This window comes from Molossus molossus, unplaced genomic scaffold, assembly GCF_014108415.1.
Source record: "Molossus molossus isolate mMolMol1 unplaced genomic scaffold, mMolMol1.p scaffold_m16_p_4, whole genome shotgun sequence".
Taxonomy (NCBI): domain Eukaryota; kingdom Metazoa; phylum Chordata; class Mammalia; order Chiroptera; family Molossidae; genus Molossus; species Molossus molossus.
Genome location: NW_023425377.1, coordinates 53,245,770 through 53,262,922, shown reverse-complemented (window position 1 = coordinate 53,262,922; position 17,153 = coordinate 53,245,770). Strand labels below are relative to the sequence as shown.

At 52.5% G+C, this 17,153-nt stretch overlaps 1 protein-coding gene across 4 annotated transcripts in view; it reads left to right on the top strand.

The window, feature by feature from the left end:
- Nucleotides 1–17,153, top strand: part of OBSCN (obscurin, cytoskeletal calmodulin and titin-interacting RhoGEF) — a 94,304-nt gene that overhangs the window by 59,909 nt on the left and 17,242 nt on the right. For all 4 annotated transcript variants that reach the window (XM_036239629.1, XM_036239630.1, XM_036239628.1 and 1 more), the window contains 13 exons: nucleotides 176–376; nucleotides 511–593; nucleotides 757–930; nucleotides 1,590–1,746; nucleotides 2,089–2,205; nucleotides 2,288–2,452; nucleotides 2,540–2,698; nucleotides 2,819–2,996; nucleotides 3,535–3,648; nucleotides 9,498–9,665; nucleotides 9,998–10,100; nucleotides 10,424–10,553; nucleotides 11,497–11,608. In XM_036239629.1, the coding sequence (XP_036095522.1) occupies nucleotides 176–376; nucleotides 511–593; nucleotides 757–930; nucleotides 1,590–1,746; nucleotides 2,089–2,205; nucleotides 2,288–2,452; nucleotides 2,540–2,698; nucleotides 2,819–2,996; nucleotides 3,535–3,648; nucleotides 9,498–9,665; nucleotides 9,998–10,100; nucleotides 10,424–10,553; nucleotides 11,497–11,608 (1,861 nt within the window). The remainder of the gene's footprint in view (nucleotides 1–175; nucleotides 377–510; nucleotides 594–756; nucleotides 931–1,589; nucleotides 1,747–2,088; nucleotides 2,206–2,287; nucleotides 2,453–2,539; nucleotides 2,699–2,818; nucleotides 2,997–3,534; nucleotides 3,649–9,497; nucleotides 9,666–9,997; nucleotides 10,101–10,423; nucleotides 10,554–11,496; nucleotides 11,609–17,153) is intronic.

The following is a 17,153-nucleotide window of genomic DNA, read 5'->3' as shown; positions in this document are numbered from 1 at the left end:
CTCTGGGGTGGCCCCACATGGCACCCCTGATAGTGTTTCCTTCAGCAGAGGTTGGTTGGGTCTGTTCTAGAACTTCACAGAATGTCAGCATGGCTTCTTCCCTAGTTAATGCCAGGGGCCTTGAGAAACCCAACTGGCTCCTCTCTGGGTCTGACTCAGCACTCTCCTCCCTCAGATCTTTGACATCTATGTGGTCACTGCTGACTACCTGCCACTGGGAGCTGAGCAGGATGCCATCTCATTGCGGGAGGGCCAATATGTGGAGGTGCTGGACTCGGCCCACCCTCTGCGTTGGCTTGTGCGCACCAAGCCCACCAAGTCCAGCCCCTCACGACAGGGCTGGGTGTCCCCTGCCTATCTAGATAGGCGGCTCAAGGTACCTGGACTGCCCAGGGCGGGGGTGGGGGTTGTTGTTCCAGGATTGTTGTCCCTCAGTGAGTATCGGAACCTGACCCCCACAGGGCCAGGCCAGTACCCAGGCCACCTCCAACCCTCTCTGTTCCTTACCAGCTGTCACCTGAGTGGGGGCCCGCAGAGGCCTCTGAGTTCCCTAGGGAGACTGTGTCTGAGGATGAGTACAAGATGCGGTTGAGGTGAGGAACCATGGTGGGGGGCGGGTCTTAGCCTGGTGACATCGTGCAGTGGGGCAACCTTGTAGGGGTGCCCCCTCTACTGTCTTGCTGGCCTCAGGCTGCACATGAGGGAAGGTGCCTATTTAGCATTTGAGCTCCTGGTCCCCTCACACCCTGTCTTCAGCTCCATCATCCAGGAGCTGCTGACCTCTGAGCAGGCCTTTGTGGGCAAGCTACAGTTTCTGAAGAGCCATCACATGCAGCACCTTGACCACTGCCCCCATGTGCCTGCCACTGTGTCTAGCCAAAAGGCCATCATCTTCCGCAATGTGCAGGAACTCGGCCAATTCCACAGCAGGTAGGTGAGCCTGTGTGTATGCAAACACATGTACACACATGCCACATACTGCACACATAGGCATACACACACACACTCACTCATGTGTGCATGTACCCACAGGGCTGGGTCTCAGGCGGTGAGCAGGAGCTGAGACAGAAAAAGGAGAGGCTGTGCTGACTTGATTTACTCATTGGCACACCACATCCTTGTACAAGGATACACACATTCCCAGGAACATAGATGTGTGTACCTGGCTTACCTATGGAAACGCTTGTAGCAATTCTACCTGCTGCAGCCTCTGTACCTAGGCGCACACACGTATGTGTGCACTCACATGCCCTTACACGCATGGGAATGAGTTAAATGGGCACACCTGTATACATGTACACAGCCACACAATATATACAGCACACAGTGCACATCCACATATGTGTGTACCCGTTTACTTGTGTATACATACCTACACGTACATGCCTTGCATGCACACATACATACACACATACCTGCACACACGTGCATACCCTCAAACACCACACACATGTGTCCCCACAACCCAGCATATTCCCAGGAGCCACCAGGACTACTGCCTGGCAGGAGCCTGTTTGCTCCCAAACCTGAGGATTGGGGCTGGGTCATAGGTTGTGAATAGGGTCTTGATGCTGTCTCTTCCATGGCAGCTTCCTGCAGGAGCTTCAGAGCTGTGACACAGATGATGATGTGGCCATGTGCTTCATCAAAAACCAGGTGGCCTTTGAAAAGTATCTGGAGTTCCTGGTTGGCCGAGTACAGGCTGAGTCGGTGGTGGTCAGCACGGCTGTGCAGGAATTCTACAAGGTACCCCTGTCCCCCAGCCAGTGCTGGCTCCCATCTCCAAGATTATCTTCCCTGACCCTGCCCAGCTTCCCACCACCTGCTAGGCATGCTCGCCCCCCCCCCCCCCAAACACACAGCCTGCCCAGGTCTCTGGGCCCTGGCTTAGTGGTTAAAGCAGGCAGAGCCCCCTGAATTTTTTCTCACCTGTCAGTGATTGGCTATCACTGGTGGGGCAGGGGGGTGAGGGGAGGTGAGGCCTACCCAGGGAGGAGGTACTATGTGTGTGCTCTTGGGCTCTGGGTGACATGGGGCATCCCTAGACCTTGCCCTCCTGCCCTGAAACCCACTCTGTTGTCCCCACAGAAATACTCGGAGGAGGTGCTGTCAGCCACTGACTCCTCACAGCCGCCCCCGCCACCATTACAGCACTTTCTAGAGCAGCCCGTGCAACGGATTCAGCAGTACCAGGCCCTGCTCAAGGTAAGAAGGCTGAAGCTCACCCTCACCACCTCATCCTGCCCTTGTGATTGGTGGGGCACACCCTGACCTGTCCTTTCTCCAGGAGTTGATCCGCAACAAGGCACGGAACCGGAAGAACTGTGCGCTGCTGGAGCAGGCCTATGCAATGGTGTCAGCTCTGCCACAGCGTGCTGAGAACCAGCTACATGTGTCGCTCATGGAGAACTACCCGGGCACCCTGGAGGCCCTGGGCGAGCCTATCCGCCAGGTCTGGGGTGGGCGCCATGCAGAGTGGGTGGTGGGGCAGAGTGGGGCGCTGTGGCCCAGGCTGATCAAGCACTGACCACTCTCCCAGGGTCACTTCATTGTGTGGGAGGGGGCACCAGGTGCACGGATGCCCTGGAAGGGCCACCACCGCCACGTCTTCCTGTTCCGCCACCACCTGGTGGTCTGCAAGCCTAGGAGGGACTCACACACCGACACTTTTAGCTACGTGTTCCGGAACATGATGAAGGTACGCAGGCATCAGAGGAACTTGAGTGGGCAGAGGGGATCCTGCAGGGTGGGCAGGAGGAGGCCTAGGCTGGTCCTCTGGCCACATCCTGGGCAGTCAGCCTGCCTCCTCCCCCCACAGCTGAGCAGCATTGACCTGAATGAGCAAGTGGAGGGGGATGACCGTGCCTTTGAGGTGTGGCATGAGCGGGAGGATTCAGTGCGCAAGTACCTACTGCAGGCTCGGACTGTCATCACCAAGAATGCCTGGGTGAAGGAGATCTGTGGCATCCAGCAGCGCCTGGCCCTGCCTGTCTGGCGTGAGTGTTGGTCCTGGTGGTGAGGTTAGACAGGGGATCAAACCTTTCAACCAGGCCATTGGCTCAGGGACACCCAGGCTCATGCCCCTGCTTGTACACCCATCAGGGAAAGGGCTGCCTCCTGGGTTAGGGTACTCTCCCCTCAGCTAGTTCAGCCTCTCTGTGCTGAGCTGGGATGCTGGGCTGGCTCTGACTTGGGGGGGGGGGCATTGGGTTTCATTCAGGGGCCTCCAGCATAGTGCAGAAGCCGCAGAAGGATTAGGAGTGAGGGGGTCTGATCCCTGGGTCTCCTTTCCCACCTGGAATGGGAGAGAGGCTCCTCTTTCAACACATTCTTCTCTCCATATTCCACACCACTCCCCAATAACAGCCAGCCTGCCTCCGATCCAGATTCCCACTTGGGCCCATTGTGGGATCAAAAAGGGTGGTGTTTGTTGCAACCACATTGCTCAGCCTTGGGACTTCTGGACCTGCCAGGGGTGTACTGAGGGCAGGGATGAATTCTCAGGGCCCAGGTGTGTGGTGTATGTGTCTCCAGGGCCCCCAGATTTCGAGGAAGAACTAGCTGACTGCACAGCCCAGCTGGGTGAAACAGTCAAGTTGGCCTGCCGTGTGACGGGCACACCCAGACCCATCATCAGCTGGTACAAAGGTAGGTCCCCATGGCCTAGGGGTGCTGGCTCTGACACAGGGAAGAGTCACCCAGAAGGAATCAGGCTGGGTGGGAACCAGGACCTAGGGTGGGGCCTGGTCAGGGGCTGGGTGTGAGGGATAGGCCTCCTGCCCCAGTTGCCTGCTCCCATATCAAAGACAGCCTTGCCAGGGCACATGAGGCAGGATAGAGGGGAGGGCATGCATCAACCCTGTCCAAGAGAGAAGACTTTCTAGGGGAGTAGACAGGCAATAGCAGAGAGACAAAGGTATAATATGAAGTCGAAGCAATGTGGCCAGCTAAAGAAATAGGGCACAGCCAGACACACATGTTAGAAGGTTCCGAGGGACAGCAAGGTAGCCAGGAGGCCAGGGAGAGGGGGCACCATGGCAGAACAGTGGGAAATGAGGGCTGCCATGGGGCCACAGATTTGATCTGAGTGTGATGGGAGCTGTGGAGACTTCAGGGATCCCCAGGAACACCTTCACTCGGACACCAAGGTCTGGAGTCTCATGGCTACCTTTAGGTTCAGTGATTCACTGGAAGGGCTCACAGAATTTAGCAGAGCCATTCCACTTAGGGTTCTGGTTTATTGCTGTGAAAAGGAAAGAGGGGTGTGGGGTAGGGTCCTGGCAGGGTCCAGGTGAGGTTGTGCAGACAGCACCTATTCTCTCAGTTTTGATGTTTGACAGCACACATAGAGTGGCCAACTAGGGCCTCTTACCAAGCCTTGGTGTCCAGGGTTTCTCTTGGGGGTTATTCATATTGTCACAACTGACCACTGTATGACTAATCTTAAACACAGCCTCTCTAGAGGTCAACCTGATGTTATGTGGCCCAAAGCTCCTAAGTCATAATGTAGCATAGACCATTCAGTGTGGTCCAAGGCTCCCAGGTAAACCTGGATACTCTTATCAGGGGGTCACCTGGGCTGACAGATAAGCTTCATCTGGGCTGGCAAGGTAGGCCTCTGAGTCCCTAGTTCAGTGAGAATAACTGAATCCAGTCCTGGTTTTGGAGGAGTTGTCCCAGGACTTTCAGTTCTTGTTCTGGTTGTCTACAACTAGCCAGGAGCATTTGTTTGCCCATGAAGGGCTAAGGATGGGGCTGGAGAGGACACAGGGCATTTTCTGGGACATGCAGGAGGGGCCATTGCTGTGGCCCATGGTCAGAACTGCATGGCAGAGCCAGTGAATGCAGCAGTTAGTTCCTGGTGGCAGCTTGAAAGAGCTTCCTGGGGTCTTCCTTCCTGGAGGGAGGCTTCCTGGCCCACATCCTGAGGTCTGCTGCTGTCCTTTTCCAGACACCTCACCCTGCATAGAACCTATACAGCTCAACAGCCCTTCCTACCATCCCTCCTCATCCAGACCTTTCACCTGAAGGGCAGGCTCAGAGGGACAGTGTCATTCATAAAAGTCATCCAGAAGTGACTCTGCATTCTTCGGGCCCTCCTTTTGGCCAGACTGTCCCCAGGGGCATGTGCTGGCTGGCCACATCTGAGGTGAAGAAGAAGTCACCTCCCAAGGCAGTCTGGGTGGGATTCTTGGTTCCTAACTGTGCCAGGCAGTCCTCAGTCTCTTTCACCCTGGCTATTACCCAGTGAGACCCTGGAGGGGATTGCCCCTCTGGAGACAGCGGTGTCCAGTGAGTGCAAGAGTCCAGAGGAGCAGCTAGACGATCAGCTCATGTTGACACAGTGGTCTAACAGTAAGTGGTCCAGGTGGCACACTCTGCCATGGGTTGTGGCCAGAGCTGGCTGTTGGCTGACCCAAAGCAGCATCATAATGAGAAACACCACAGATAGCCCTGGGAGGCACTGACCTGTCACGATAGGAGTTCACCTCATGTGATGTGTTCGCCACCTGGACTAGAGCATTTCTCAACAGTCTTCTGGGGGGTCAGTGGCATATGCTCCATGGCAGCTCCACACAGAACCCTGGTGGTTTGGGTGGGAGCCCCATCAGTGGTCTCTCTTTGCCTCAGTGGCTCATGGCCCTAACGTGAGGGTGTCTTCCACCAGGCCACTATAGTTGTTAAGTGGCAAAATAAATAGCCAGGCTACTTGCAACTGCTCAAGGTTAGTGAGCACATAACAGGAAGAGCAGCATCGAGCAGAAGTCAGACTTGCCAGCAGACAAAATAACCTTATACAGCAGAAATTGAGTGTTGGGGGCAGAGGGTCAAGTCCTGACCCACCCCGAGGGAATTGCCAGGGAGAAGAGAGCACTGGAGACATGTATTAGAGACTGTCACGTGAATGCACAGTGGACCTGTTACAGCCACCCTGTCTATACCAGCTGATGCCACAGGAGCAGAGACTGGATTGGGCTGGTGACAATCTACTCCCTCTGGCTCTACAAGGCCATTGATTTTGGACCAAGCCTCTCTTATTACCCTAGTTACCTTCTTATTACTCAGGAGGCCCAGAATCTCCTTTCTCCCTGGGGTTCTAAGCATCAACCTGGGAAGGGACTGACTGCTGGGCTGGGCCAGTTACATGCTCCAGGGCCACCTCTCCATGTGTAGGCATCCCAACTGGGAGTGTCCCCTCCCCATGTTTGGGGCAGGGAATTCCAAACACAGCAAATATGAAGGTCTAGGGGTAGGAGCCACAGCCATAGTCCCCTGACTGGACCTCAAGATGACACTATCTTCCTGGATAACCCTGAACCTTTACAGTGGTTCTCAACCTTCCTAATGCCATGACTCTTTAATACAGTTCCTCATGTTGTATGTGGGCGTATCTGCATGTGGGTGGACCCACCTGGAGATGGATACAGGAGCAGTGTCTCGGTTCCTAAGACCATTGGAAATATGTGTTTTCTGATGGTCTTAGGCAACCCCTGTGAAAGGGTCATTCGACCTCCAAAGGGGTCATGACCCATAGACTGCTTTAGAAGATTTCATCAGTGGTGTCCAGGTGCCTGTATCTGGTAGACCTGTGAAGGTCTGAGTTCTACTCCATACCTGAGGTATCAGGCATGTAGGATGGGCACAGAGAGATTGATGCCCACTCCTGATCATTTTTCTCTTAAAGCAGTGGAGGTCAAGTGAAGGAGGAGGAAGAGGGCAAGTGTCAGAGATGGAACAAGACACACTTCCACAGTTCAGTGACATCCAGTGCTTTGGGCTCACCCATACCCTAATCCGGACCGCATGACTCTCTCTACTGATGTATCCATTTCAGCTTGGGGGCCCTCGACTTAATTGGGTCACATTGCTCTCTGGGGTTTGATACTCCTTGGCCCACTGGGGTTTAACTTGTATGGTAGTGACCTTTTTGATGGTATATCCACTTAGCCTTTCTCCATGATGGCTGAACAAGATTTCTGAGGTGACAGGACCACCTGTAAGAACACACGCCCCTGTGGGTCACCTTCTCCAGCTGTCATCAACATTCTAGATGCCACCCAGGGGCCACAAGCCATATGCCAACCATTGATGGCTCCCTGTGGGACTTTTTCTGTGTAGGGAGGTATCTCATACCAGGGCCCTCTGTACACACCTGATCCTTTACTGTCATCTCAGAAGGAACACTCCATGCATGCGTGCTTGTTGCCCATCCTCATGTGTGGAGTTCTCACTCACTCCTGTCCTCTGCCCATTGGGGTTGATGATGGCCCAGCATGGGTTGTAGTGTTTGTGTTTCGGAAGAGGGCTGTATATGCAAAGCCCTTGCCTAATGCTGAAGGAGCCAACAGACCAAAGAATGAAGAGACAAGTCCAGCTTGTTGGTTAATGAGTTTAACAGGAGACATATACAGAAATGCAAGACAGTCAGATCTTCACTCTTCACTTCCCAGACTGTTTTATAGCCAGTGAGTAGCCAAGTAGCTATCCTGGGAAAGGGACTACCAGGTGCCGAGAGGGCCTGGCATCAGAACTGGTTAAGAAACAGATAAGTCAAAGGTGAATCGCTCCAGAAGCAGAGCACAGAGTTCCAAGGCCAGGGGCCAGGAGTCAAAGTGGCAGATTAGCTTCAATAAAAGCTAGCTCCATCCATATATTTGGGAACAAGGGTGACCTGAGGCTCAACCCACAGCACTAAGGAGAGAGTGTGTCAACCAAGGCACTGACCAGGAATCTGTCTCTGAACCTAGTTCTTATTGGATAGACTGTAGCCACCTGCCCAGTTCTTCTCCATTCACAGGCAGCAGGTACAGAGGAATATTACTGTTCAGCTAATTATACAGGTTGGTTGGCATGTACACCACCAGTTTCCATGGACCTTCCTCAGGTCCTGTTAACTGGTCACCTTACTCTTCTGGAATGATGTGTCTCTGACAGTGTGCCTTGCTTGTCACCAAACTAAATATCAAAAGCCATGAAGGGTCTGAGATGATCTCCTGCCTGCTAGCCAGACACATACACAAGACCTGGGTCAGAGACAATGGCTGCTGGCCACAGAAAAGCACAACATTTGGGTCCATTGTTAGCTGCACACAGTGGGTTGTGCCACAAGAGAGACTCTGAGTTTTAGGAGGTGCTGACCTTTTTGTTAATCCTCACCTGAGGATATTTTTTTTATTAATATTTTTTGAAGAGAGTGGAAGGGAGAGAGGGAGGGGAAGAGAGAGAGAGAGAGGGAGGGAGAGGGGAGAGAGAAAGAGGGAGAGAAATGTTGAAGTGAGAGAAACACATTGGTTGGTTGCCTCCCACATGTACCCTGATCAGGGCTGGGGATTGAACCTGCAACCCAGGTATGTACATGCCCTTGACCAGGAATTAAACCAGTAACCCTTTGTTGTGTGGTTAATGCTTTAACCACTGAGCCACACTGGCCAGGATGGAGGTGCTGAGCCTTTATGGGGCTGCTGACAAATTTGTCCATCTGTTCCCCAGAAAGATAAATGCCTTGTGGGCTGTACGAAAGAAGAGAGCTATCTTCTTGTTGCCCTGGACACTCAAGGTGTCTTCTTGAACAAGCATCTGGGAGCTGACCATCATGTCTTTGCATAGTAGTGGGCTGCGTGGGAATGCCACAAGGGCATGGAGAACTGTTTTCTGACAGTAGGACAAGGATTGAGAATGGACTAGATTATGATGTCTCTGGCAGCCTTGCCAAGAGCTGTTCTGTGGGAGATGAAAGCCAGGGGGAGTGGGTTTGGGAGACAATAAGAAGGAAGCCCTGAAGTGAGAACTCTCCTGGAACATAGTGCAGGGGTGCAGAGGAATGGGGTGGCAGCTGGAGGCTTTTTTTGGTATATGTTAAAATCATTTTTTAAGGTTTCCTGTAAATTAAAAGTAAAGATTCTGGTTATGAACTGTTGTAATTTAAACCACCTTGTTTAGCACATACAGAGCTACTGGAAAGTGTTTGTTTACGAAATTTTACATATTCATGGAGGAAAGAGTTCTTTGAAGTGAAAGGTGCACATCTCCCTATTCCTTACCCAGGAAAGAATCACATTATGGCTGGAGACATTAGGCTGGGTGGGTATTCAGACAAGAGTGATTATATATATGGGTGGTGTCCAAGTGTGTCTCTTGGGGTGGGGGAAGTTAGTGTCTTGGAGATGCCTGGAGGTCACAGATCATTATTAGCAAGGTGGCTCAGGGTCTGGTTATCAGAATGGGACATCTTTTGTGGAGTTCAGGCCCCCAGCCCACCCTTGCCTCCATATAAGAGCCCACCCTCCTGAGGCCACACTGTGAATTCCAAGATCTGGGAAAGTTTCCAGGGCTCCAGGTCAGCTTGGTCAGCTGGACCTACCAGCAGGGAGCTGCATCTGGTCCGTGTGCTTCAGGACTGCTCCCCACCCTGCCACAGCCTGTGACCATGACCCCTGGGCAAGCCCAGCCTCTTGTCCCCATGAGGCCCCTTTGTGACAGCCCTCCCTCCTTTCCAGATGGGAAGCCAGTAGAGGTAGACCCTCACCATATCCTCATTGAAGACCCTGATGGCTCATGCACCCTCATCCTGGACAACCTGACTGGCATTGACTCCGGCCAGTACATGTGCTTTGCGGCCAGCGCTGCTGGCAATGCCAGCACCCTGGGCAAGATCCTGGTGCAGGGTGAGCCTGGGAGAGAAACTGGATGTTGGGCACCTGAACCACACCCACTACAGCAGCCCCCAAGGGGATGCAGGCATTTGGATGGAGCTGGTGGGGTGTTGTGGACATCTGACCCAGGTCTGGGATCTCACTGGTAGGAGTGGAGTCCTGCACATTATGCCGACTCTCACTTTTTGTCGCTCTGTCTCTGTCTCTCTTTGTCTCTCTATCTCTTCCTTTCTCTTTCTTTGTCTCTCATTCTATCTCTCTGCATCTCTTCATCTCTGTCTCTCTCTTCATTTCTCTCTATCTCTGTGTCTCTCCCTTTCTCCTCTCCACCTTGTGGCCCACAGTCCCCCCGCGGTTTGTGAACAAGGTCTGGGCAGGGCCTTTTGTGGAGGGAGAGGACACCCAGATTACCTGCACCATTGAAGGTGCTCCACACCCTCAGATCAGGTGGGCTGCATGGACAAGGGGGGTGGGCCTGCCCCGAGGCCACCACTTCTGCTTGTAAATTGAGGGTGGGCAGCATGTTCACTGTATTCGGGTGGGCTAGACAGAAGCTTGGCCTTTCGGATGAGAAGTGGGTGTCTTGGAGCTGTGGCACATTCTGACAGCTCTAGCTGCAGAAGGGAGGATGTTGTCAGGCTGGATGTTGGGCAAGTGGCATCCCAAAGGGTGGGTGCTGTAAGGACACCCAGATCTGTGGGATGGGTGAGAGCGGGTCATGAGCACAGGAGACTTTGAGGTCCCTACTTGACCATCAGGGCTGGTTTCAGGTGGTACAAGAATGGGGCCCTGTTGACCCCTGGCAACAAGTACCAGACCTTGAGTGAGCCATGCAGTGGCCTGCTTATGCTGGAGATCCGGGAGACCAGCAAGGAGGACCTGGGCTACTACGAGTGTGAGGTGAGGAGGGAGGGTGCAGGGAAGTGGCAGGGGGCTTGCCACCAGGACACAATCTTGTCATCACCATCCATAACCATGATGATAGAGGGGACACCAGGTTCAAGTCACCCAGGGTTCATAATGGAACACCAAGTCCATTGTCATTCACTGTCTATGATGAGACAGAAGATATCAGGCCCACTATCACCCACCATCCATGATGAAAGAAGGGGCACCAGGAAAATGTCACCCACCCTCCATGATGAGAGATTGTACAACAGTCTTACCTAAAGTCCATTCTGAGACAGGGGACACCACAAAACTGTCACTCACCAATTCATGATGAGAGAGGCGACAGCAGGCCACTGTCACATACTATCCATTATTAAAGAAGGGAAAACAGGCAACTATTACCCACCATCATGATGAGCTAACAGGACTTCATAAGGGACACACTGGATAGAGTCTGCTCTGTCCTTCATAGTCCAGAGAAAATGTGTGCAGGCTATGACTCTGCCTGGCTGCCAGCCTCCTTTGTGATGCTGCTGCTGGCAGCCTGGGGTGGGCCAGGAGGAGTCTGGCCTCCATGTCAGGTCCCAGGAAAGCAATTTGTCACAAGTTAGCTTGGGCCCTGTCAGTTCTGTTCAGTCACTACTGGCCACACATAGTGACTTAAATTTAAATTAGTTATAGTTCACCATTTCAAGTGTTCAGGACCCGCAAAGCTGCCATATGGAACAGCGGGGATAGAGAGTATCCCTACCATCACTGGAGCCCTGGGCAGTGTTGGGTCCCTGTGGGGATATGGTGGCTGGGCTGGGACCCTGTGGCAAGGCTTTAGGACTCTGGGACACAGCTGGGGCAGGACCCCCATGCTCTAACCAGTCCTTGCAACCCCAAAGTGGTGAGTCAGGCTCCTTGGGGAGCTGTGGGCTCTAAGTGGCCTCTGATGTCTGTCCCACAGCTGGTGAACCAGCTGGGCTCCATACGAGGTGGCGTAGAGCTGTGCTTGCAGGATCCAACACTGCAGGCTGGGGAACAGCGCCACCGCCGGGAGCACATCGCCATGGTGGAAGGTAGGTGCAGCCACTGAAGGTCTTGACCTGGCTGGATTCTCCATGCACCTGAGAGGGCCAAGTGGGGTGAAACCATCAGTTCTTACAATCAGCATGATTCTTGGAGAAGAGGCATTGGGGCCCATGGAAGGGTTGTAGAGGCTCCCTACTGAAATAGCAGGCATGTGGGACAATGGATGATGCACCATAAAACCAGAACCTAGATAAGGCTGGAAGGGCAACTCTAGGTTTGGGGGCCCAGGTCCTGCTCACCATCCTTGGGGACTAATGAGTGTATATAAAGGGCAGACTGTGGCCCTGGTTGGTTTGGTTCAGCAGTTAGAATGTTGGCCCATTGATCAAACGATCTTGGGTTCGATTCCTGGTCAAGGGCATGTACCTGGATTGCAGGTTCAATCCCCAGCCCTGGTTAGGGTATGTGTGAGAAGCAACCAATCAAGGTGTCTCTCTCACATCTATGTTTTTTCTCCCTCCCTCCCGTCCATGCTATCTAAAAATCAATGAAAAAATATTCTCAGGTGAGGATTAACAAAAAAGTACATAAATAAAAATAAATAAATACATACATACATAAGTAAATGGCAGACCCGGGCCTGGGGAACCCACCAGGCAGTGGGCAGCAAGTCCTTATGGGAGAGACAGTAGGGACAGCTCTACCTAAGAAGGAGCCCCTGCCAAGTGCAGAGTGCAGGCTGCTGGGTTCCAGCTTGGCTCCCAGGAGTAGGAGTGGGTGTCAGGGTTCTGGTCCCTCCATACCAAGCAGGCTGTCCATGTTGAGCACAGGATGCTATGGCTTGGTATCCCTGGTCTGGGGCTACCCCTGAGGATCTGGGATGGGGAGAGGTGGGCCAAGGAACAGAATTGGACTCATTTGGGAAACATGTGCTCCTGGCAGGAGGTAAAGGGCAGGAAGATGCCTCGTGCCTCCATTCACACATACTGTGGCTCTAGGGTCCCAGCTGGGCCTGGCTGAGGATGGCCAGGATGGGGAGAAGGGCAGCTAGCCTCTGTCCTGGGCCTGCTCAGTCTGAGAGAGCAGCCTTATGGGGCTTGCAGAGCAGGCTGCCACCTGGGAAGAGCTTCTCCCAGTATGAGCTGCCATACCTTGAAGGGGCTATCTGGGAAGGTGGTGAACTTTCCATCCCTGGAGACAAACAAGTACAGTTTGGGCCAACACCTGGTGGAGCTGCAACTCCCATACTAGGACAAGTTGAAATATGTGTCCTTCTGAGTTCTAAAAGTTGGCTTCTGTGATCCTTGGGCCACTGGATCCAGTCCCACCTAGTATTCCACATCTGGGTGCTACTGTCTGTCTGGATCCTCACAGAGTTGGGCCCCCTAGTGTTCAAAGCTTGGCCTTGGGGCCTTTGAGGCTCTCCATGGCCCTCATGGAAACCCATCCTTCCCTCATGGTCAAGGGTCCTGGTTCCTCGTCCGTCCCCCAGAGAGCTGCCTGCACTAGCTGAGCCAGTTCCTACAGGAGGCCCCAGGGGTCTCTGTGGCATTTCCACTTCCTGCTGGGTGGGATCTCAAGGGGACATGCTGAGCAGGGGCCTCCATGCTCCCTCTCAGGATAAGCGCGTCTTACGGAGCCATTCACTTTGTTGTCATGATGGATCTTTTTCTGTCAATGTTCCATGACTGGCCACCAGTGACAGAAATGGTATTGTCCCTCACTCAGGGAGATGGCCAGTCCTTGCAGACCCTGGAGTTGAAGCCTACCACCTCCTGCTTCCTAATCCTGTCCTGCTGCTTTATTGTTAAGCTGGCCCTGTGGGGTGGGCACTACCTCCTTGCTTGCAAAACTGCACTGGGCTATAAGTCCTGCTTCTCACAGCTGCATTCCTACCATGGTTGCTAGTACTCACCAGAGCCCAGGGCTTGTCAGGTGGCAGTTAGGTCATGAACAAAGCCATCCAGGGGTACCAGACCAGCACTTCCAAGAGCAGCAGATGGACCCCAGTCAGGAAGGATGAGAGATGGAGCCCTGGTTTCCCTACTGCTCTGCTCACCGGGTCTGGCCTGGAGGCTGCCAACAGCTTGGCTTTGTCTGGACCCAGCTTAGACTAAACACATTTTGGTTGATCCCATTCTCTTCCAGTGGGCTCCCCTCTTTCCAGGAAGCAGCTTGTACAAATAGACACATACATGCACATACATATACATCTGTGTGCATACACATGCAGGCACACACACACAAATATGTGTGCGCACACACAGTAAATGCCAAGTGCCACACAGACAAAGCTAATACATTTAATTCATATGCACCTAATCCAAGACAAGTTTAAAATGCTCTTGGTTGACTAAGGCAAAGCCTTACTCTATGTGGCACTGCAGCAAAGCAGTAAAGCCACAGACCAGGAGCTGGGAAGCCCTGGGCCCTGCCACTTGATTTTTGAGCCTCCCCTTCAAGTTCCCTGTAAGATGGTGAGAGGGGATGTTGAGATGTGAGGGTGCTGGTAGTTGGTGGAATCCTTATTGTCCAGATGGGCAAGACTGGGTGGGACATCTCTGTGCCAAGCCCAACCCTGCCCAGAAGCTTCAGAGAAAGAGGCCTTAAGATGGTTGGGTGTAACTGCTCCCTGGCTCCAGAGAAGTCCTGTCCTATCTCTGGGACTTGAGTACTCCATCACAAAATGGGAACCATAGGCTCTATCCTGCTGGATCCAGGGAGAGCAAAGGTAGGCCCTCCTATGGGAAGACCTAGGTTTCCCAGTTTAGTCAGAGTTCAGGACCCTGCTCAGGCATCTGCAGGCTGCTCCTGATGGGACTTTATGGTCTCTTGCCATGGAGCTCAGATGTGCCTACTCCAGGACTTCAGTCATTCTCTTCTAGAGACACTTTTGGTCTTTAGGATTTTTGTTGTTAAAATGGACATCAGCCATCCTGGTTCTAATTTGGTTGCTTGCTCATTGTGCAGCCACAGGCTATTCCTTCCCTCTCTCTAGGCCTCAGTTTGTATGTCTGATAACTAGGACTTTTGGCCTGACAAATTCCCAGGGCTCCTTAGGTACATAGCTGAAGGAGAAGCTGGGATTTCTAGGTGGGAAGCCTAGAAAAGACATTTACAATACCTGAAGCTCCTGAAAGACCCTCAAGAGGGACAGGGGTCCTACCTTCATGTGGCATGTACTATTGTCATATTACTCAAGGCAGACATGATCACCATTTCAAAGATAAGGGAACTGAAGCTCTAAGCTGAGACAGTCATCCCAGGGGCACACGCCAGGCAGGGCTTGGATCCTGTGCTTCTAAACTGAGCAGGTTACTATACTGCCATGCCACTTAGTAGCTCAGCCCTAAGTGCTGAATGATCTGTAACCCTCGCTATTCCGACTGTTTTCTTTGTAGTCACTGAGCAGGAGACTAAAGTCCCCAAGAAAACCATCATCATGTAAGTGCAGGCGTGTTCCTAACCTTCCTTCTGACTGCAGTGCCACCTGCATGCCCACTAACCTGCCTGGACATTGCCCGTATGGTCTGGCCACCTGCTTGCCTGACTGCTTGCCCTCACAGCCTTTGCTCACCACACAGACTGCCAGCACCTTGCAGATACTCCCAGGGAATTCACCTTCCCCTGGGACCTTGGCTATCTTCACACTTCAGAGCTTTCTCTTCTAGGGCCTCAGAAACCTCTCCATAGCTGCACTGTCTCAGGAGAGTAGACTTACTCTGAATACTTCACAGTGTCTCACCCAGGGCTTACACCCAGAGTCTCACCAGTTAGGGTAGACCTGGGACTCACAGCTGTGTCCTGGTGGATTTCTACCCTTTAATACCCTGGGATCTAGGGCATTGTTGCACAACAGAATTTCCTGTGATGATGGAAATATTACATATTTACAGTGCCTACTACACCAGCCATTAGCTGCATGTGACTATTGAGCATTTAAAATGTGTCTAGTGCAACTTAAGAACTGAATTTTAAATTTAATTTTCACTAACAATTTTCATTAAAATAGTATAACCATAGTAGACAGCACAGCTCTAGGGCCTTTAGAAGTCCCCAAGACTAACACTTACATTTGGAAGATGGGGAAACTGAGGTTCAGGGAAGAGAGGGGGTTTCTCAAGATGGTTCATGATTAGAAACCAACTAAGAATTCATTCCCCCAGTGCCACATCCACCGTCCTTCTTCATTCTTCCATGCCTTCAAGGCTGAGAAGAAAGCCACAGGGTTGTTGATAATTAGATAGCACAGAGTTCCAGAGCTAGTTGAATCCACAGAAGGCAGGATTGGTTTTGACCTGGACAGTCTGGAAGGACTTCCAATAGGAGATGTGTTCAAGTGGATGTGGTAGAAGAGCTTGCAAAACCCAGGAGGCAAGAAAGATTATCATTTCCTAAGGCCAGGTAACTGAGAACTTCAGGATGAGCAACCTCTTAGTTTCCCATGGGCCTCAGACCTTTTTAAGGGCCTACAGTTGGTCATTTTGTAGAGAATCCCATCTTCAGACATTTTCTAAGATCCTGGGTTAACCCTTCATTGACTTCCTGCCTCCTCCCACAAAGTAGGACACCATGCCACAGTAGATGGGCCTGCCTGGGGCAACAATGAACACCCCATCCTGGAGGTGTGCAACTATTCCAGAGCTTTACACAAATCAACTCTACATTTCATCCATGAGAAGAACATTACTATTATTCACATTTTATGAATAACAAATGGAGGAGCAGAGTTGGGGCCAGGTAGCCCCATGGGAGAGGCATCAGAGAGGACTTGTGCCAGTGGGAGGCTGGACTAGGTGACTACAGGCACCCTGAAGTCCATTGTATTCCAGGTTCATGGAGGTAGCAACCTTCACCCCAGAAGGAGTGTACCCTTTCAGCTTGAGGAGTGAAGAGAGGCAACTGCCTGGCACAGCATCCCCCCACTACCAGGGGCACACCGCACAGTGAAGGGTACTGCGGAGCCAGGGGTACCAAAACAGAAACTGGTTGGAGAGACACCACTGCCACCTGGCAGACCCACATACTGTGCCAATGGCCTCAGAGCAGGATGTCCACATGCCCTCTTGGGGGTAGCAGTGAGCCCACTAGTGGGAGTGACATTTAAGAGGTGTGATCCAGCTTTCCAGTTTCACCTGACTCACTGTCCTGTTTTGGCCAATTGAGCAGCATGAGGCCAACAGATGGGATCTGGCCCAAGTTCCCCTGATGTTCAGGCAGGCCCTGATCTCTGGGCCTGGGTGTGAGACAAGAAGACAGGCCTTTGGCCCTGGGTAGGCTACAACTCCAAGCCTCAGTTTCCCCTTAGTTAAGTGGAGATAGCTTTCCCCTTTGCCAGGTGAAGGCCAGAGGAAGCAAGACCTCAAATTGCTCTGTACCCTGAGGTGTGGCCACACATCTCTGGGCCCATGCCTAGGGGTAACTGCTTCTGGATGTGAGCCCTAAGTTAGACAAAAGCAAAGCTGGAGAAAGGGAGACAACACCTTAGTTAAGGCAGGCAGCTGGCAACAGCACGCCAAGTCCCTCTGCCTGAGCCCATGGGGAAATGCATGTCTTGGGGCTCAGGAGAGCTCTGTGCTACTCAGCCTATTA